The sequence below is a fragment of the Grus americana genome, chromosome 6, assembly GCF_028858705.1.
Source record: "Grus americana isolate bGruAme1 chromosome 6, bGruAme1.mat, whole genome shotgun sequence".
NCBI classification, from domain to species: Eukaryota; Metazoa; Chordata; class Aves; order Gruiformes; family Gruidae; genus Grus; species Grus americana.
Window position 1 is genome coordinate 12,932,399 of NC_072857.1, and position 22,068 is coordinate 12,954,466.

Sequence of the window (22,068 nt, forward strand, 5' to 3'; positions counted from 1 at the left end):
ATTTAACCTGTGTGATTGCAGTTTGGACAATTGCCTAGTTTGGCAAACCCAAGCTACTTGATAGACCCAGTCTCAAGCTCGTGCAATCTCTCAGCTACAAAGATGCTGTGATGACCCCACCTCCTCTAAATTAAGGAAGGATTTAACTGATAGGGATCCCAGATGTTAGGAAAAGTGAAACCCAGAAGAGAACCTAAAACCTGAAAGAGAAGGTAAGACCTGTCATTGGAGCAGCAAGGTCTGGAATGCAGATCGCTTCTACTCTAACTGGGTTTTCAGTCGGTTGACCCTACCTTCTCTTTCTGGAGGGCAGCAGTTTCCCATGCTTAGCACAGGAGGCAAGGCTGTGGAGGTGTTACGGCGGGCAACCTAGTTCCTTTACATCACTTAACCCTGGCACTGAAGACAGTTCCCCAGTTTTAACAGAAATAAAATTGAGCTGCTGTTGTCTCTGAAACCAATGCTGACACTCCATCTTGGATGTGAAAATAACTGCTGAGACAGCTCTGCATTTATGTACGGGTTTTTGCGTATTCTGCGGAGAATCAGAATAAATAGAAACCCTTTAAACAGATTATTAATTAGCCTTCCCCTGACAGATAACTCAGTAGGAAATCCATTAGTGGATGTCTGGGTGAACTCACTGCTTCTAGGGCAGCTTTATTGTTTTCTGCTTTCTCATTTTTATTGCAGATCTGAAGCCCTGGATGTCGAATTTCACCTATCCAGGTGTGCATGACTTTTCTCAGCTTGCACTGGATGCCAACAGGAACCAGCTCATTGTGGGAGCAAGGTAAAGATAATCTTTTCATTAGTCCAGGGTTGCTGCTCAAGCTCTTTCCCTTCAGGTTCTGGCTTCAGAGGAGAGTGTGTTTCCAGCTCATGGGGCCAGTCTCCCCCTCAGAAAGAAAGCTATAATTTTTGTAGAGGGATTTAGACTTTTAGTATAATTGCAAAGAAGAGAAAATTACTAGAATTAAAAAAAAAAAAAAAGATGCAATCAAAATGACTGGTTAATGAAACAGAATGCTGGCATCTCCCTTGGTATCGTGAGTGTTAGAAGAGTTATAGTAAATCGTTCTGCACCATCCCTCTGCCAGCACAGAATGTGACTTTACAGTTTATTTGCCATGGCCAGACTTTCCCTCTGTACCAGGTTCATCTACACACCTTTGTATCAGTTGTAGTGAGACTTTGGCAGTGTAAATGATTGCTTCCTTCTCTCTTCTTTTAGAATTCACTCCACAACCTGTTCGCTTCATCATGCTGATATAGCCAGATCCCCACCTAATGCATTTTGGTGCAACTCTCTTTTTCTGGCCCATTGTATATCATTAGCATATATTTTCCTTTATTTTTAAACATTATTTTTATTTAGGATGCCATAAGAGGAGGGTAGAAACACAAAATATGAGCGTAGGCAAGCTCTAACAAATTTAGAGTTGCATTTGCAACAGGGAAAAGAACTATGGTTCAGTGAAATAATATACGTCAGGAGTGGTTGAATCATGAGCCCCAGCAGCAACTATTTTTTATTGCGTAATAAACAGATAAGACAACCCAAAAAGAAAAGACTAAGCATGGTCTAACAAATCAGTTTAAGTATAACATTTAGAATCAGATAACGTTGTGGTAGCAGTCTGTGCTATTAATGAAAATGGAGGAAGAGACTGCTTTCTTCCTGGGTTATTCAGCGCTAGAGGACAGGGAGGTGAGGAGCAGAGCTGGGAGAACTCATGGTATGAACAAGAGAAAACAGCAAGATGTGTAGCAGAGAGAGGGTTTTGCTCCACAGAGACAACCAAAGTGTGATTTAATATACATTTTCTGTGTGTATTTGTGCAGTAAATAATAACACTTACATTCCTGTAGCTGTTCCAATTGCCAGAGGCCCTCCTGCTTTTCATACAGAAACATTTTACTTTTCAAGCTGCGGCTTTACCTGTGCTGGAATCTTTAACCAGCAATTATTAATATTTATTACTTCAGAACGGCATTGCTTTGGGGACAGCCACGAACAGTGCCTTCTGCCAGGCATTGCACAAACACAGGCACGTTGCTCTGAGGAATTTATGGTTTACATAATTCTGCTGCACGCCAGGTTTCCCCCCCGCGCAGGCGCTGCTGACGCGCTTCACCCTTGCTCAAACCCCAGCAACACATCCTGGAGGGAGTCTCTGTCTCCGCAAGAGTCTGTATGAGTCTGGGTAGACACGAGGCTACAATATCATTATAAACAGGGAAATGACAGCAAATTTGACTTCCCGCTGGAAGTACAATATAGTGCAGTGTATTGCCTCATGAGGAAGCAGCGACAAGTATTTACAGAATTTGCTTGGAAAAGTGAGTTTTCATGCAGCACTACCCACCTGACTGGGAGACTGAAAGTTTCGATGGTGCCACACGGCTCTGCCGAGCAACTCTTGGCAGAGTTAATGGAGATGTAATTTCCCAGGGTGGTTTTTTCAGGTTGGATACAGGCTTGGTGTGGGAAAAAGGGGGAGTGCTGAGCCCTTTCCTGCTTCGCCATCTCATTTCCACCCTGTGTGAGGTGGCAGGGAGAGGTGCATGAATATGGGGGTGTGGATGGGGTCCTCAGTGCTGCTCAGCACTGTGGGTCCTCTGGGTGTGCTGAGCTCCTGGAGCTGTGCCCAGAGAAATGGGAACGGGAAGTAAAGTCTTTTCTGTTCCCTCCTTCCCTGATAAATCCACACCTTGTTCTGGACTATTTTTAGGGGTGATTTTTTGAGTCATTAGTTGCTCGTGCACCATCTGCTTGAATTTGCAAATGAAACAATACCTCAAAGAGATAGGAGCTGTCTCTATCCATCTCTACAGGGTGTAATTTATGAAACCTAAATTTAAATGTTAACCATGTTTAAATGTGCTACTGTAGATCATATTAGTAGTAACGCCAGCTATTCTGGGGTTGTGGAAGGAGTTTGGGATCAGGGTAGAGTTTATAAGTACTCCCACTTCTCAATTTCCTGGTTAACATCATTCTCTTAGATGATAGCGTTATAAATTATTTCAGACTAGTTCTTTCGGTCTCTATTTAAAAGCAGTATGACCTCACCACAGCATCTCTTTGGCTCAGTTCATCCTGTGTTTCAAAGCTTCACAGCAAATGCTTCCTAGAAGAAAAGAAGATCTTGGGGCTCACGAGGGTTTTTGGTTTCAGGAATTGGACACAGCGTGACTGAAACTGTAAGAGGTATTGAGGGCATGCCACGCAGACAGGGAGCTGGAATAACATGAGCCTCAGATTTTTAAGCTTTATCCTTATCTGAGAGCCCTCCCCGAATGACTGGTGCTGTCTGAGTGCAAACCAGAGGAGTTTGATAACTCCACTGCACCAAACACCTGCCAAGTCAAAATCCCAGGAACAAAAGAATTATTTTCAAAAGCCCACCATGGTTTCTAAGCAATGTATTTACTTGTCACATCATATGTAAAATCCAAACACTTGCAAGTAAGGATATGAATAGTTTAGAACATTGTAAATCTCACACTACCCATATTATGAGCCACATTTCATTAAGTATAAAACCACACATTTCAAAAATTCATAACCTTCATTTTGACTCATAGTTTGCATGTTTTGTTTTTGCTTTAACTGTAGTGTTAGTATTTTAATGTACTGTTTTTCTTCAGTGAAGGAGTGATTGTTTTGAAATATTTGCTGCTTTTTTCAGTTCTCGAGCGCATGTGATTACTATTTGAGCTTATTTTAATGGGAGGAAAACAACTTTCTAGACCTTGTTATTACTGAGAAAAAACTTGAAAATGTGATCTGAACAACTCAAAACCCAAGACAGATAAATTCCCCCCACCATGCATTAAAAACCTGATGATTTTGGGAACTTGAATCCTGCTTTTTCTGTGCTAGCTATCAGCAATGCCATTTTTGTCCAATTGTCCTGCTTTTTTGCAAAACACTTTCTTCTTTTCATCAAGAATAAGCCTTGAATTTTTCAGACCTGAGAAACCTTCCAAGTCAAAGCCAATAAAGGAGCTGAAATGGAAACTGATTGCAGCCTTGACTATGTAGAAACTTCCATCCCTCTCTAATAGTGTGATCTGGAATGCTTATTGTCTTAACTTTCAATCTCTTTCCCATTATTAGATTTCAAATTTAACTCTGCTATACAGCATTCCCAGTGAGCAGTTTGCTTTTATTAACTGAGGGTCTATTTGCTCTACCTAAACATCTGAAATCAAAGAGTAATGGTGAGGAAATGGGTGGCAGTTTCTCGCAGATTAGTGTCACATAATGAGCTATAGTTTTGAATTATAGACACAAGTTGTACATATGCCGCCACGGCAGACGAGCCACAGAGGAGATTATTCTGGTACCAGAACAAAGGCTAGGAGAGTGGGACACTGCTCTTTTGTCAGTAATACAGCTGGTGAATGGACTGGGAAGAGCAGCTTGAATGAGCTGCTGTATAATAAATGGTTTAACAAAGGAGATATAAGCTGAATTTCCTAACTCGATGGGCAAGCAAAAGAGACCTGTGTTAAAAAAGTGATGACTTCAAAGATGCAACTGTTTGAATTGATGGTATGTGCTTGCTGTAGCTCAAGGTCAGATCTAGACGCTGTGAGAAATGATGGAGAGCAGCAGCCTGCCTGGCAGCCAGACAGACTCAGACCCTTTGCCTATGCCAGTGTGCCCATGCTGTGATGGGCATGCCGGAGGTGGTGGTGGTGGGGCAAGAGGAAGCCTCCATCCTCTTTCCTGCAGGATGTCCCAGCTCAACTCTCCAACATTCTTCCTTTGCCCTTTCCCCTCCCTCCTTCCCTTCCCCATCCATAGCAGAGACATGCTGGCCTTCTCCCATCCCCATGGCAGTGATTTCACCTGCCTGCTGGAGCAGCACTGCTCTGCCCTCTCACCTGTGCTGTAGGCAGGGTGCCCAGTCCCCGGGGAGGGTGAGTTTTGCGGAGGAGGTACAATGTGTAGCTGTGACATCCCACCTTCTCGAGGAGACGTACTCCTTGAGACTATCTCATTATTGGCTGGGCAGAGACAGGAGCCGCTAGTACAGCGATGCTGATATGAAAGACCCTGCTTGGAGTCAAGCCAAAAAGCTTGCTTCACAAGAGCTCCCTGGTGAGGAGAACATAAAAGGTTTAAAGGAGGATGGTTGAGACACCGTGTGACAATCTGGCACAACAGCAAGCTGAAGGGAAACAGCTTGGACAACAGGAGGATGATACCCAAACAAATGGCTACACAGAGAGTGGCTGGGAAGCCCTGAGGGAAACATTTGACTTTTCCCAGAAGGAAACTGTGGGGGTGTCAGCTCGGGGCAGTAGCCTGCTGGGGCTGCGGATGTGAGAGGCATGGCTACAAGGGTTGGCCATTCGCAGCAAGTGGAGGTGTTACTGTAGAAAACCAGCCAGAAAGCATCATGACCAGAAGTCCTCATAGTTCTGCCTGCCAAGGGGGCTGTCAGCTCCATCAGGAGATGGGAAAGGATCGCCTCTCATGGCTGTCGCATGGGGAACTACAGCTCAGGAGCCCTTGTCACAAATAGTCATTACCAAGAAGAGCCTGGAGGTAGAGGGGAGTGAGCAAAAGCTGCATCAAGGGACTCAGAACTGGCATGTAAAGTGCACGTCATTCTGGACTGCCAGACTTCTCTGCAATAAATGTAAAGCTACTAAGCTGCTGGTGATGCAAATCTGGATGCTTTGATGGGAGTGATTTTCATACTTAATTTAGAGCTGAACTGAATGTACCTGTTAACGTCAAGTAGGTAGGTGCAAGAAAGGAGATACAGTGAGTTTGGTGAGCAGGGAAGGTGCTGTGTGAACTTACAAAGGTTGTTTTAGGGGGAGCACAGCAGCCTGGGCGCACCCCTTCCTGGCTATTATTGCTCCTGGTGGTATAAGCATCTGGATCATGCAGGCTTGGGAGCTGAAGACTGAATGGAGTGACTGGTGTCCCAAAAGAGTTGCTTCGAGTTGCAGCTTGCAGAAATATGGCAAGTTGTAAATATACTCTAGGACCCTGAACCAGCAGGTTTGACACCCTAAGTTTATTGAAAGTCTCCGGTGTATGATAGATTAGTCTGTCAGACACCAAGTTTCATGCAGATTTCTGGCTGAACATAGGCTCTTTCCTGCCTGCTTGGCAGAAAGCTCCAGAGCACTGCAGTAAAACTCTCAAAATCTGTGCTGCTTGGAAAATATCACTCTTACCCTTGGGCACCTTCAATCCTGTCCAGACCTGGACTGCCACTGAACCCTGAAGAGAATAAGTCTCTGCAGATTATGTTGCCTGGGCAAAAAACATTTTGCAAACCAGGAAATTTAGTGGCAGAAGTCAGGTCACAGTTGATCCACAGATTTAGAGTATCAGTGCTGGGTCTAAACTCTGTTGAGAATACTTTCTGTTGCCAAATGACCAGGGCCCCTTACCAACATTTATCCTCACATGGCTTCTGTGAGGCAGGAAGGCACTAATAATTTCACACGATAGGTGGGAATCCGAGGCCTAGAGAGATTAAGAGCAAGCCTGCCCTGTGAAAAGGCTGTGATGCTGAGGCATGTGAGTTTATGAAAAGTAGTGCAGTGCTTCACCTAACACAGCTACTCCTGCAGCGAGACTACACTTTCTGAAGGTCCCAGTCTAAGTCCGTGCAACCTCAGAAGTCTCTGCACTTGGCTAATGGGGACACAGCCAAAGCCCTTCTATGGACTCACAGAAAACTTGTTGCAGAGGTGGGATTTGGACTCTTTACTGTTGTAGTTCCACTTGGCAGTTTAATTGCTTGCTCTCAGCCTTGCATCTCCAAAGAAGATGTAAGTCTTCAAAATGCTTATGAAATCTGTGAGTCCCATACAGTTACACTGGGCCACTGGGGCTTCAGCATGGCTGAAAAAGTCAGGTCTCATATAGGATGGAGAGACTAACATGCAAGCAAGTTAACATTGGCCACAACCCCATGGGCATAGCCAAAGGTTAAATAGTCCACAGGCTTCACAGGCTTGTCCTGTTATCAGCCAGGAATGACACGCCATTCGCCCCTGACTCAATACTTTTCTGAGACAAAATGACTGAGCTGAGTTACTGCCATTTCTGATGGCTTGCATTAGTATCACGTTGTCTTGTGCCAGCTTTACCCCTTACTAAGACACATTTGGCTGAGAAATTACCTTGCCAGTTGAGGTATTAATGAGGACGTGAGCAAGCAAAGAGCATGATAATGTTTTTGATTATATCCAGATCGTAGGAGGGTAGCTGAAAGTGCTGCTGCAGAGAAACCTAGAAAAACAAATACCATCCTTTCTCACTGTGATTTTTCCTGTCAGACAAAAGAATGCTCTAATTAAAGTTGCATCTTTTTATGGGGGCTAGAGGGGGGCAAAAAATATGGTGATGTGAGGAAAAAAAGGAGAATCAGTTTCTGGAGGGGGCAGATAACATGGTGATGTGAGAAAAAAAGAGAAAATCGGAAACTTTCAAAGGACCATTGATGTTTTTTAAAGAAGCTGCCTGACCTGCATAGTAAAGAATATGGTGAAGGTGAGAAACCTGTGATTAGACATTGCAGCTAGTTAAATCCATAATTGGGGGTGCACACAGGGAACAAAAGTGTGATTTAAAGTGCAGGTTTTAACCTCTCTGGTTGAGCCTGGGATAGTTCAGAGGGAGATTTTCCTCTCTCATACCGTGCCAGGTGAGGTCAGCTCAGCCTTTGTAAAAGTGTGGAGGGGCGAAGCCCCACTGGCATGTGTCATTCATACCTATAGAATTTGCTTTCCTCTGCTGGTCTGCAAGGAGTCTGAATTTGCCATACCCCAAATCTGTGCTGTCCCTGACTTATACCCCTTGGGGAGGAGGGGAAGAGGTGTGGACAGGAAAGGACAGAAGGAGAATTTTTGTAATTATGGGATTCTGGAAACTTTGGAGCCTGGTCCAAATTTTGTTCAAAGTGTTATTTTTTTTTCTTAGTTAAAATTTGTGCATTCATTCAAGCACAGAATGTGAATTGTAATTAACTCAAAATTAAATAAATCAAATAAAATGCTATGCTGCAGCACTGTCAGGTTGCTGGGCTGGTCCAATGCACAGAAGAAGCTGCAGCTGTAGGAGAGCAAAGAGACAGCTTTGCCCCAGGTGTTATATGTAGAGAAAAGGGTGAGGCAACGGCAGTCTCTGGTCTGTCATCTTTGTTGGCAGAGAAAACAGTTGGTCCTTCAAATTGCCTGCAAGGCAGTACCATCTACCTCTCTGCAATGACCTCACTGGCGTGGTAGTCCGCGTGCTTTTGCCCATCATCAGAGGACCCAGGCTTTCAGCAGACTCATGGCCAGTGCCTGCGCAGCCAGTGCTGTGTGAAAGGCAATCTTGGCACAGCGCAGGCCAACGGGAAGCATCCTTGCACAGCGAATTGCAGGCCTGACTGGAAAAATATCTCATATTCCAGATAAAATGAAAATTGGTGATACTCTATCACAAAAGCAGCCACCCGTGAGAGGCTCACTTGCTTTAGTAACACACTGAGAATAATTAAGTTTGAAGATTGTATTTCAGAGAATGGGGTGCAAGCAAACACAAGGTCAGAATATTTTGGCAACACCCTTGGAGGCTTGGACGTAATGTGTTTTACAGCATCCCAGGATGGGCTGCAGGGCAGATTCCTTTTGCATTACTGAAAATACTCTCTCTTGCTCTGGTTAAGTTGGTGATATGTCAGATTTATATAGCAGGGCTCACCACAGTGACTTGCATATCCAGATGTTTAGGTGCTAAGCCTACTGTTCTGTGACACTGCAAAGGTATAAAAACCGTAGAAAAGAGAAGGGATTGGTTGGCAATAACTTAAGCTCACCAGCCAACTCTATCAGTATTTGCATACAAGTCATGTTGAACTCATCCATAGTTCGAGGAAAGCCTGACAGAACTGAGCATGTTTATCAGCCTAAGTAGGCAGGTGTGTGGGGGGGGGGGGGGGGGGGGGGGGCTGCCAGAGAATATTTGAACAATAATCAATGCATCAGAAAAAGAGGAATTTTACAGTGTGACTTATTGAAAGCACAACTAAAAGCGATAGGCAAACAGGAGATCAAAGGTCCCCATGCGGCTTGGGGACATATCAAGGTGCTGTAAGTGCTCTGTGACTCTGCCAACTGGATGAGAGGGGGAGAGAAGAGCTGTCAGCCGCATGTCAAGAGACTTGAGGTGGCATGTGGGATAATAGGTGATGGTCCCAGAGATGGACTCACTCTTCCAGGAAAATAGGAACAAACCCACACATGAGTTTTGAAAATTTGGCTCAGTTTCCATCTCTGAGGTTTTGAAGAAACTCATCTAGTGAAACAGAGAGAGGGAAATGTAACAAAAAAATATGGAAATTTGCCTGCATTTTATAAATATGTTACAACAATATTACAAAAAAATATCCCACTCCCCATTTTCTGAAGTGTGTACATATGGCTACCGTCCAGAAAACAGCTGGTTCCAGGTATCTCAGGAGCACAGCAAACAGTGTCACCCCCAAGGAGGTGGGATCACATTGGAGCAAGGCTTTGCCTCTCCTGCCCTGGGGAAAGAGAAGGCTCAGAGACACCAGAGCCAACTTGCTGCTCCTCTCCTGAGCCAATGGCAGAGGGGACACAGCTGTCGATCCAAGGGCCAATCCCCTTCCTGCTTCTCCCTCCCACAGCAGCAGCCATCCGTCTAGATTTCTGAATATTGGTATAGTCCAAGGGTGCAACAGTTTTGCTGTTTTCCTGCATGCTCTGCTGCCATAAGCATCTGCCTCTTTTGACTCTTCCTGGAGCTGACCCTGAGTACACAGCATCAAGCCTGAGCAGATCTGTGCCATGCACCCTGCACCATTAAAGCTGCTGGTAGTTCTTCTCCATTGACCAGAATATACTGGATTTGATTTTCATCCTTGTTTCCACTGAGAAGTACTAAATGGGCCTCAGTCGCAACCCGGAAACAGTAGCTGGGACTCTGGCTTAATTTGGAAGCTGCTTAATCAGAATGATATGCTGCTTGCATAAGGAGCCTCTTCTAAGACGATGCTCCTCTAGCTCTGGCTGGATTTATCACTGAGAAACGTTTTTTTGGAAAAGCAATTGTTCATACAGCAACTGCATCATATTACTGTACGCCGTTCAGTATGGTTCTCTGTTGACCATCTATTGATTTGTAAGGAAGAATGATGTACCAGACAAGTTTTTCTTCAATAGAAACAAAATTACTGGTAAATAAGGATCCCGCTTGTAAGGGAGATGCTATCTCTCCACCTTTTCTCCAGCATATGTATGCCAGGCCTCCCAAATGAATCACTGGAGTAACATTTGCAAATGGATTGTCACATCACACTCTGGTGTAGGCATCTAATTAACTCCTTCTGAGAGCAAAGGCCAGAATCATCCTTCAAGAGCAGGATTTCTTGGGATGGTTGGCTAGTTCAGAAACATGGATAACCATCTGAAAAGTTCAGCCACAGCTGGACCTGTGTAGAGGCACTGCGCGTTAATCTAGCATGAGATTTGGTAGCCAAGAGCCCTGGGGTCTGATCTCGATTCCATCACTGACTTGCTGTGTGCTTTGCAGAAGGTCATTTAACCTTTCTCTGGCTCATTTTCTCCATTAGTATAAGGGCAGAATGATACTAACCAACTCCCAGGGAGTCGTGAAGCATGACTAAGCTGTGTTTGTCATGTACTGTGGAAGTACAAAGTATATCTAAGGCCTCCAGGAGCAAAGATAGGAAGAGCTGACAGGAGTTGCTGGCTCCTAGCCCGAGGCTCAGCCCCAGCACGTGCCTTCCAGGAGTGCCAGAAGGGAGCATTAGATTTGTCACATGCATAATTCTGTGTCTTGTTTCGTACCGCCCAAAGGACCCTGCTCTGTTAATTATTTTTCTTACTATCTATGCTGTGACAGTTGTGAGTCCCTCTTGCAGACCTGGCTTCTGATTGCAGTACAATCTCCCTCTGAGGAGGGGACGTGGAGAGGGAGGTGCTGAGCTCTTCTCCCTGGGATCCAGTGACAGGACATGTGGGAATGGTTCAAAGCTGCGCCAGGGAGGTTCAGACTGGACCTTAGGAAGCATTTCTTTACCGAGAGGGTGGTCAAACACTGCAACAGGCTTCCTACAGAGGTGGTCGATGCCCCAAGCCTGTCAGTGTTTAAGAGGCATTTGGACAATGCCCTTAACAACACGCTTTAACTTTTGGTCAGCCCTGAAGTGGTCAGGCAGGGGGACTAGATGATCGTTGTAAGTCCCTTCCAAATGAAATATTCTATTCTATTCTATTCTATTCTATTCTATTCTATTCTATTCTATTCTAAAGTGCAGGGAATGCCTTCCCAGAGCACCACGAGCCTACTTGAGTCTCCAGTACCTCACGTGGGCTGTGTTGCATACCTGTTTCAGTGCAGTAATAGTCCCCAAAGGGGAGGACAACTCTTCACTCAGTGCTCTTCAGCTTTCCCTAAACGAACTTTTATTTAGCATGATCAAACATTATTATCAGCTTCTGTTGGCTTTGTTTCTACTTGCAGGGTAATTGCGTACAAAGAGAGGGGGCTTGCGATAGCCTGCCTTGTAATGAGGGAGACTCGGTGAGCTCCTCATGTCTACTATAAGGTGCAGGCAAGTAGCAACATGCAAGCAGGTGTACGTGTCTTGTAGTGATATAGACCAGCTGAGGTAAGGCAGCACATTGTTGGTCTCTGTGTGAGTGTCAAAGTCCTGAGAGGTTCTGGTGGTGGTCAGCATTAGGGATCTCACGGCTCCCAGTTTGCTAGCAGGGGTTGTTCTGAAGCACAGAGAGGTTATCTTACCTGCTTGGTGTGTGTGGAGGGGGACAGAGTTGGGAAATGTGAACAAACCTCACTCATTTAAATAGAAAAAAGAATCTGAAGCTAGAGTACTCTTTCATTTACACCTGTTCAGTCCATCAACTGCAGGGATGTTCCCCCTCATCTACCACAGCAGAACGGAAAAGCGTGCTCTCTTTTTAATTAGAAGGAAGCACCTTTTAATCAGCCAGCACAGTGCTGACAGATGCAGTGCCTGAAAAGAGGCACTGAAAAAGAGGCCTGAATGAGAGTCTGAAGCATATTGCAACCCTTATAATTTCAGAACTCCTAAGAGAAAGGGTCTCTGCTATTATTCAAGCACTCTTGTTATGTGGCTTCCCATTGGAAAAGCTTAATTTGTCTTGTAGCCCTGTTGCTTGATGGCATCATAGACGAAGTACTTTGCCTTCACTGTAAATTGTTTCCAGGCCAGGCAATGTGTGAACAAGTGCATGGGCATCATGTTACAAAGTTCATCCAAGGTGCGCTTGGCTGTATAAAATAAACACTTAATAAGCAGCTTTGACTTGGGAATGTCATGGCAAGCAGATTTAAGTGGATATATTCTTCCACCCTTTCTCGAAATACATCTCGGCCGCTCTCCTGCTGTTCTGGTACGTATGCTTTGTGGTACCAGGCACAGTGAGCACTTAATCATTTTACAAGGCAGCCAAACACAAATTATGAAGCCAATTAACAAATACTTTCATCTACAGGATTTATACTGCAGCTTGGCTCTGTTCACACGCAGGCTATCATAGAGGGTCCAGTTCAGGAAAGTTAATCGACATCTACCCAATTTCCATGAGTGTAAATGGCACTACATGCTGTGCCCCAATTTTGGGGGCAAGTTATTCTTCTAACCAGAGCATAGACTAATGGACCAGGAGATCAGCTCCTGTTTGTGCTGCAGATATGGTCTGTGATGTTGGCTAAGTTGCTCAGTCTGTGCTTTAAATTTCAATGAGAACAATGTCTCTTTTTCACTTTTCTGTATACATTTAGATGGCAAATTTTTCAAGACTAGGTTGTATAGAGCAGGAGGGTCTTTACAGCAGCTAACTTCATATATCTGAGCTGGGGGATAATATCCCCCTGCAATCAGAGGTGACAGAGGGAGGATCCACCCTCAGGTTGTTTAAATAGGTGTCTGCTGTGAATCAGCCTCCAAAGGAACCACTGTCAACCCACTCTGTGTCTTAACGCAACAAAACCACAGTCTTGGCTGAGACTTCAGGGTATTACTATTTAACATGGGTGTTTTTAGAAATGCACTGATGTTCATGAATAATAAGGTTAGTAGTAATAATAATTAGCAGTTTGAGGCACCTTTTAATGTGTATAATACAATTTGTCCCAGAGTACTTAGAGGAGTGTAGTCGCTTGCTCTGGAGATGGCTGAAATGCAGCCAAGTTGGGGATGAAACAAAACTTGTGTTTTAATGCCATGGAGTGAAGTTGTGTGACCTTTAAGGACAGAAAGTAAGAAGGTTGTCCTATCCCTCCAGGTTTGTGCACCAGCTTTTTATACAGGAGAAGGAGTTTATTAGAATAGCTGGTTGCACCAGGCAGTCACTCTTCTGGCCTAGTCCAGATGGGTTTAATTTAAGAGAGAAAGGAATTAGCCAACATTCACTTACAAGACAAAATAATGGGGGAAAAAAAAAGACCAAGGCGTCACCTCATCCATTCACAGAGATCTCAGTGTTCTCATACATTTCTTAATCCTACTCTTTCAGCCGCTTTAAATTATAGTTCAGCAAGGTATTAAACAGACATAACTTCAAACACAAGCAGAAAAAAGGACACAAATGGGGCAATTCTAGGTACAATAAACCATGCCTGTCATTCAGAGACCTTGCTCATTCTTGGACTGAAATTGCAGTTAAAATGCAATTCATAAAAATGACACTGTCTTATTCAGCAGATCTTTCCCCTTGGATTTTTACTCCTGGTATAGGTTTAGAGAACAAGTATGGTTAAAAGAACATGTTATTAATTAAGGATTAGTCGGTTCTAGCTGGGCAGGTCAACTGGAGTCCGGAGGTGTCTCTGATAACCTGGTCTGCCTACCGGTGTTCATATTACTGCCGATGAGATGTGAGAAGGATCAAACAAACAAAAAGAAACTGCCAGTGGCTGTGCAGACACCAGGTGAAACAAGCTGCTGAAAAATGTAGGGAAACCCTCCTTTCTGTAAGAAAGCCACAAGGTCAGACTTAGAGACCTGAGGTTAGTATGAAGCCTTTGGAAGATCATTGTGTTATTCTCATCAGTACTACGTTCCTGCCTGGTCTAGGTCTCAGCCACCTGAGTGATCTCACCGCTAATACTTTGTCCAGGTGCTGCACAGCAGTCACTGAGAGGACAGAGACTGGCTTTAAATGGACACTATTCCTGTCTGCATCTGTTTTGGCTGAGTGCAATGAAAATTGTGTCCTTTAGATACGTCTCTTCCATTAAAGATATTTTGGTTGAATTTGCTCTGCAGTGCTATCAGGGAAAAAACCCTAATATTAAAATTTATTACTCAGTCAAATTCTCCAGCTTTTTACAAGACTAAAACAAGGAGCTGAAATCTGTATTATAAGGCTTCCAAAATCAATGCATTTAAATAGCATGCTTAACAACAGGATAGCAACTTCAAGTCCCCAGTTATGAGAATCTCTCCTTAGGGTGTTGTAAGATTGGAGGCCAGTGACATGTTTAACTTCTACAGGAGAACGCTTATCCCATGATATCTCATGTCCTGGAATTGCATTAATATTTTGGTGAGAGTAGCATGTGCTTTTCTAAGGGAGTTAAGTCAGATCAGTCACTGGGTGAGAATTTACCTCCATTTTGAAATTTGAGATGTATGTAAGCTTAGTGCCTCTGGTCTGCTGTGTGCACCTCCAGGGTATAATATTTAAGTCTGTAGCTGATGCTAAAGAGTTAATAACAAATTACTTGGGAAACTATGCAGCCCTTTGAGACAGAATTGGGTTTCAGACTGTATAAAAGAACTGCTGGATCTCTAGTGATAGGACTAGGAGAGAAGATGGAGATTTGTGTGTGTGTGTGTGTGTACTTCTCTGCATACTTACAGGAGGTATAATAATTTCTGATAGATTTTGTTCAGATATTACTAATGGGTGTCATTCTTCTTTGGGTAACCAGTAGCAGTATAGAATAGGATGATGCAAATCAGACCAAATCAGAGCTACATTGGCTGAAGATTTGGTTTGAAGTTTGACTTCCTGAGTTCCCCATCATCCTTGCTCCCGTTCTTCTTTATTGACAGTCAGCAGCAGTTGAGACCTTTTGATTTACTTATAGAACTGGGACAAAGTATACAGGCAACTCTATGATTATCACTTAGGTGATATACAAGTGAGAGATAACAGAAGAAAAAATTGCTCAAACCTTGCAGTGGTCATTGTGACCCAATATGAACTTCTCATATGTTGAAATTTGAATAACTTTTTTGCTTGGGCAGATTCCACTGCTGACTACAGACCCTAAACAAGGCTCTTCAGAAGAGTCCTTAGGACCTTTTAATCACTATAGGAGCTTTCCACTGACTTCTCTGACTTCTCTGACCTAAGACTGGAACTTGCTTTTCTACTAGCTTGAGGAATGTCTGTATACTGACACCTCTAAAGAGGATGAAGTTATATCATCAAAGCTGCACTTTCTACTATTTAGAGCCACCTCCAAAAACATACTCCACCTGGTATAATATAGTTGTGTCTTCTCTGGGAGATTGTGGTGACAGGGATGTTGGAAAAGGATCACAGCTCTTCAGACACCCTGACAGATGCGATGCAAAAATACGAATTTAGATGTGGCCAAAACCCTCAAGCACACAATCAAGTCCGTATGGCTTAATATGTCTGCTGATTCCTGGTAACTGCATTGTCTTAGCAAGCAAAAATGTGACATAAATCCTGTGAACTAAACCTCATCCATAGGTATTTATGCAAATGTGTGTTCCCTCCTATTTGTGATGGGATATGAACATGCAGAAGGAGCACTACTGGAGCTCACCTTATGTGTGGCATCTCATGCTACAGTGACTTCTGTCAGGAATTCCCTCACTTTGCCTGTGGAGATGCGATGACAGGAGGATTGGGAGTATCTGCAGTCACTGCCTTGAGTTCCCTGCTGGTTTTCTGTGCAAAGAGATTCTGCGCAGATATCTGTCCTCTTCTCCTCCATTTCCACCAAGTCCTGAATGGGAGCGCCCACAAGGACAGGCTTGGGGGGAGCATACTGCAGGAGTCAGCTTTGCTCCAGCTGGCTTCTGTCCAACCCCAGCTTTCTCAGAATGCAGACAAAAACATGAGCACAGCCCATACAATAGTTCAACCAAAGCCCTTTGAGGGTTTGGAAACAGTCCCTGTGTTGTTGGGATTTCATGTTGGTTCTTCATTATAAGTTCTAGACTATTTCACTCCAGACCTGCTCAGAACTTTGTTATGAGGTTCACTAAAGCATCGATGAGCAAAGGGCCTATAACTATTTTTGCATTGTGTGGAGAGGAGTCCAAGAAAAGCTCATTGTCTGTAGAAATGAATGACCAAAAACTGTGACTTGCTTTTATAGTTTTTCCCTTCCTTCTTTTGGTAGCCTAATGATTTGTCATTGTTCTGCTTGTTTATGCAGGAACTACCTCTTCAGACTTAGTCTACACAACGTTTCTCTTATTCAGGTATGTTTCCTTTTTACTTTCTCATTTTATTTGACTTGCTAATGAATGTTCTGTAATATTTGATGTACATTTTCCGAAGGATGTATAGTGTAAATTTGCCCAGAGTGATGGAGCTGAGAGAAGGCAAAGTCAGAATCAGATGCTTATTCCCACTCCAACGATAATGCTGGGGGAAGGGCTCTTCTACACTTGCCCATTTGGACAGCTCTCTCTGCTCGTGGTTCTTGAAGGTTTGGGTGGTAACAGGATCTGCCAAAAATACGGCATCTTAAGGAACAAAGCATGTAGTGTGGCCGATACAGGCTTAAACACAACAATCAATAGAAATCCTTGGCTTTCCTTAGAGGAGATGTCAGCAACATGTAGGAGAAGCTTTTACTATTCTTGTCCATCCTTATTTTTAGCCACTGTTGGCCTTTGTGAACATGGATTGCTGGGGACCTGTGTTTTGCTGAATGCATTACTAAAACCAAGATTGGACTTGCAAGCTTTCAGGAGGCAAAATGAATTGAAAAATGTATGTTACCCATGGCAGGATGGAGGCAAAGCAGCTAAAGTTTGAAAGGGCTTGCAAATATCCAGCAGTATTAGGACTTTCCTCCTACTGCACTGAAGTTGGAATTGAAAGATGAAGCAAAAATTGTTAGTGAAAACCTCTACTGCTTATCTTTAAATAAATAAATGCCTATGCTCTGGCATACTTACCATTTTCTACAGTTGCTAGAGCACCAAAGATGTATTCAGCATTTTTCAGACAGAATAAAGGGCCTTCCTCCTGTACCTGACCAGGCAAAGAAGCCATTAGACTAATATTGCGAGTCATTCCCATGTGCACAAGCCTTTTGCTGTTAGTAGGAGTTACAAGTATAGATGGAGAGAAGAAAAGATGTTTAATGGTTGTAAAATGCATTGAATCTTCCTTTAAAAGGAAAACAAAGTCTGGAGTTACCAATGACAACAATAAAGAGTTAGAGAAGCTGATACTGCTGTTTGGCAGGAGTTTCCCTTTGCAGAGCCATATTAGCATGGCTGGAAGGCTTCCAGCGAGCATGCAGGAGAGAGAAGTCTCTGTAGTTATGCGAGGTGAGCTTACATACAGCTAAAATTTCAAAATGGAGGTAAATTCTCATCCAGTGACTGATCTAACTTAGGTCCCTTAGAAAAGCACATGCTACTCTCACCAAAATATTAATGCAAAAACAGTAACATTTTAAAATTATGTTTCTTGACTGTTTGAAAGAGTTCTCCATCAACTTCAAGGATCATTTTGTGAAATTGTCATTCCTGAAAATACATTTTAGGAGTCTTTAGTTCCAGAAGCTAAAATTATGGTATTACTCCTGAATCTGTGTTGGACTGCCATTAGTATAAACTTAATTTTGTAATCTCCACAGCAAAGAACACTCTGGAGTATCTTGTAGCTACTCCACATAGTTGGAATAGGAAGTTATTGTCTTGGAATTGCAGTAGACAAGGGATCCAAATTGTGAATCTCCCTAATACACTTCTGAAGTCATGCTTGGCTTGGGCCCTTTTCAGTGCAGCGAGTTTCCTTTCCTACGCTGCAAAACATGGGAAGTCTCCTTCTATGGCACTGGAGGATGCTGTGGGATCTCCGGTTAACATAATGAGCTTAGTTTGCTCCCGCTTTCTGGGTGTATCCGGTCACTTTGCCAAGACTTTTTACATGACAAAGAGAGCATGGAATTATGTTGACACACGTGTTGGGAATGATGGAAGCGATTGTTTCCCGACCTAATGGTTGCCTAAGTAGCTGCTTGGCTTGTCTCCATAAAGCACATGATGCGGCTTAGAGGCACCCCCTCCCACCTTCCCTTCGCCATGCATCGTTTTAAAGATCAGATCAGAAAGGGAGACAAGAAATGCAAGGAATTTGCAGTTAGTTCTATAAAGGGTGAGAGTGCAGTTTAAGAAGTAATCGCAACTCTGATTTGGGTTGTTTTGTATCTCCTCTTTGCTTGTAAGTAAAATACAGTGTGGATCTTGTCAGGCTTGATTTGGGGATAGTTCTTCATCATGAGATTGTAGTCTGATTTATTTCTGCTCATGGGACTTACTCTTCAGGTTGCCAGAGGTGCTAAATCAGCTTCAAGGTGCAGGATTGTGTTGACAAATGACTGCTCCCTTGCATTTGTACTTCCGTGAGGTGAGGGCAAGAACATGAGGAGCACAGTCTACAGAGACAGCAGGATATACTGGTTGTGGGGCAAAGCCTGGCACTGCGAGGAGTATACCTCTCTACAGCAGGGTTAAGTGAAGTTTAAAGCTGTTTTTCACACAATCTGCTCTATCCCTAGGCTGCACTGTCGCGGTGGGGAAAAGGCAAGGGCACATTTCAGCCCCACAGCTGTCAGGGAAAGGAGAGGAGGCCAGGGTGTTCCTGTGAAGGAGATGACTTTTAATTGTTTTTTCAGCAAGGGTGGCAACAGCATCTTGCAGGAGCAATATCCCTGTGCCAAAGCTTGCTAGCACAGCAAATTCAGTACTTTAGTCTCTCATTCTGTAATGGGTAGATTTACTAGCTCACTCTACCTAATGCATGTTTTCCTCGACAGTTATCTATTCTTTAACTAGAAAATTAATATTTCCTGCCATTGAGCAGACCATAAAGTTTTTCATCACAGCATTACTTTATTCGTTGCTTTCCAATGAGAATAAATTCTTCTTTTTCTGGATTATAATCCCCTTTATGAATATTGCGTATCACAAACCCAGTGTTAACCATGTTATTACTCTCTGATTTTAGAAAAGTTTTAAGCTCCCAGACTTCAAAAGACTATGCTCTTTCCTTTTACCTGTTGAATGACCATGGATGCCTTTCATTTAAGCCCAATGCAAAATCAATTAAAATGAGCAAGAGTTCTCCATCAACTTCAAGGATTGTTTTGTGAAACCTTCACTCCTGAAAATACGTTTTAAGAGCCTTCAGTTCCAGAAGCTAAAGTTATGGTATTACTCCTGAATCTGTGTTGGACTGCCATTAGTATAAACTTAATTTTGTAATCTCCACAGCAAAGAACACTCTGGAGTATCATGTAGCTACTCTATGTAATTGGGATAGGAGGTTATTGCCTTGGAATTGCAGTAAACTAAAAGATAAGATATAGCATTATGTGGGCAAGTTACTGGACAAGAGCTGTGTAACAAGATAGCATTATCCTATAGAGCAACTGAGATTTCACGGGAGGGGAGGAAGAGAGATAGATTTTAGGATGTGTCAGCTGTTGGACCATATTATACTTTCATAAAGGGGTCATTTCTTCTCCTTTCTTAGCTCCTAGCTCTTTGTCTTGGATTCCTTCTCCAGAACTAGATGCTTTTGTCCCTGCTGCTCTACCATTTACCAAAGTTTGCTCCTGACTTTGAATTTTCTGTTGACTGTGCTGAGGTTGTTTCTCCAAGACTGTAGCACCGAGATTTTACATGAGAACTAGTGAGTGGAGTGGAGCAGAAACTGAAGCAGAACAAGCTTGTTTCCTGCTTCACAGAACAAAATGTCCCAACTTCTTTGAGATTTCACCCCCCTCCTCTCTCTCTCTCTTTCTAAAATGTGTTTCAGAAAGTCCATTCAGGACCCAAGAAAATTTTCACCAAATGAGTTTTAGTTGCATGAGAAACTTTGGTGGTGGTTAATTTTTTTTTTTTTTCGGCTGACTGTCAACATCCAGAAGAAAATTGGGGCCAATGTATTTTGGGGCTCACTTGCAATTTTTTCTGCCTGTCTTTCTTGCCAAAATTAAGGCACATTGTTAAAGAATTTCTGAAAATCAGCATCTTGAGATGCCTCAGGTGAGGTATCCAAAAGCACCTGTTAATTTTGGAAACTTCAGCATGTAGCAGTCAATTTCTTGCAGCAGCCAAGAAATGTTATTTCAAAATGGTTACGGTTCTTAATCTTTTAGCATCTTTTTAAACAAAATCCCTGCAATGTGTTTCATCTCCATCTTTAAACGGTCCTCTTGTATGCATTGTAAGCTCTAAATATTAGACATTTTATAGAACATATTTTTTAAATGATGTACCCTTGGAACACATGCCGTTTAATTTACACATGGGCTTGAAAAGAAGGTTAGCTTCTAATCTGCAGTTTTCACAGGGAGGCCATAGAAAAGTCCATTTTATACTGGAGTTTGTAATTAATAGAGTAGGTGGAAGGGTCATTTTTAAAAACATAAGCCTTTGAGCAAATTTTTAAAAATGCACAATGCTGATTAGGACTTCTTAGCAAGGAATGCTATTCTCTGGTGTGCCTTAAAAGCAGGCTGCTTGGCAGGCATTTCATAAATCCCAGCGCAGTGCCTACCCTCTGTTCACCCTGGTTTTACCTGGAACTTAGAGTTCTCAATAGAACTGAGTAGGAAATGATTTTTCCAACCTTTTTGAGGTGCCAAGATATTTTGCACTGAGATGAAAACAAGACTTTTTGACATCTTTGGAAAATCTGAAAGAGAAGGAGATAGACACATGGTTACTTGGGATGTAAATATTCTGGGTCAAGTGATTTTCTGAAGCATCAAGAGAGAGGATTTGAATGTGCATTTCTTTCATCTCAAGCGATTGACCTGGTTTCTTTGGGGCATCCTTTTTCCTTTCCTTTCCTTTCTATTTGTGACCAAAAATTTCCCTCTGGATCCAAGGTTTCCTTCTGGACTCTTGTCTGATAAGTTTAATAGAAACTGTTAGGATTTTGTAAAACGTTTTTATTTTAATGATTTTTTTAAATGGAAGATCTCCTGTGAAAAGGTTTCTAACCAGCCCTGTGAAGTTTGTATGCTGATCGATTTTGTTATATCATCTTAGTAGTATTCAAAATACTTCACGAGCATGTTAGTTCCCCAATAGCCATAGCCCTGAATTTGGTAGGATTGCCAGTGGAGTTACGCACTGTCCAGTACCACCTGGGCTCATCTCCAATTACAGATCTCCAGTTACCCCCACTGCAATGCTACAAAACACATGACTTTTTATTTGCTTTTGAAATTTTCCTCCAAATTTACAAATTGAGAGCACGTATATTCATGTGGGCACTTCAGAGAATGTTACCCAGTCATGAGGGCATAACTTGATGAACTTCTCAGTCCCACTGAAGGCACAAGACTTACACCCAAGCGTAAAGCTAGCAGCATGCTTAAGCAGCGTCAGCTCTTAAGGCTTGATATGAAGCTTATTGAAATCAATTCTTTTTTTCTGTTAATGTCATGGAGCTTTGGGATGGATATTTTTTCAAACCCAAAATAGGGATGAAACATTTCCGTATGGTCTTGTAGTTGATGAACTGCAGCTACGTATCCAGTGTGTTTCCGGTAAGGATGGTTTTACTCCAATTTTTCTTCCCTTAATCTAAGAAGCAGAAACATCCCTGCTACAGAGATGAGGCTCTTAAACTACACAGCTGCTCCTGAAGACACACTTCCCTCCTTGCTACTCCCTGGAGGGGTCTTTAACTCTGTAGCATAATCACTGGTAAATCAACAGTACCTATCAACAAAGTATAGTTAATAAAAATAAAACTTGT

At 42.9% G+C, this 22,068-nt stretch overlaps 1 protein-coding gene across 7 annotated transcripts in view; it reads left to right on the top strand.

The window, feature by feature from the left end:
• The window catches only part of SEMA5B (semaphorin 5B), a 279,436-nt gene that overhangs the window by 153,260 nt on the left and 104,108 nt on the right, over positions 1 to 22,068 (top strand). For all 7 annotated transcript variants that reach the window (XM_054829587.1, XM_054829586.1, XM_054829589.1 and 4 more), the window contains 2 exons: positions 694 to 793; positions 16,487 to 16,532. In XM_054829587.1, coding sequence (XP_054685562.1) covers positions 694 to 793; positions 16,487 to 16,532 — 146 coding nt within the window. The remainder of the gene's footprint in view (positions 1 to 693; positions 794 to 16,486; positions 16,533 to 22,068) is intronic.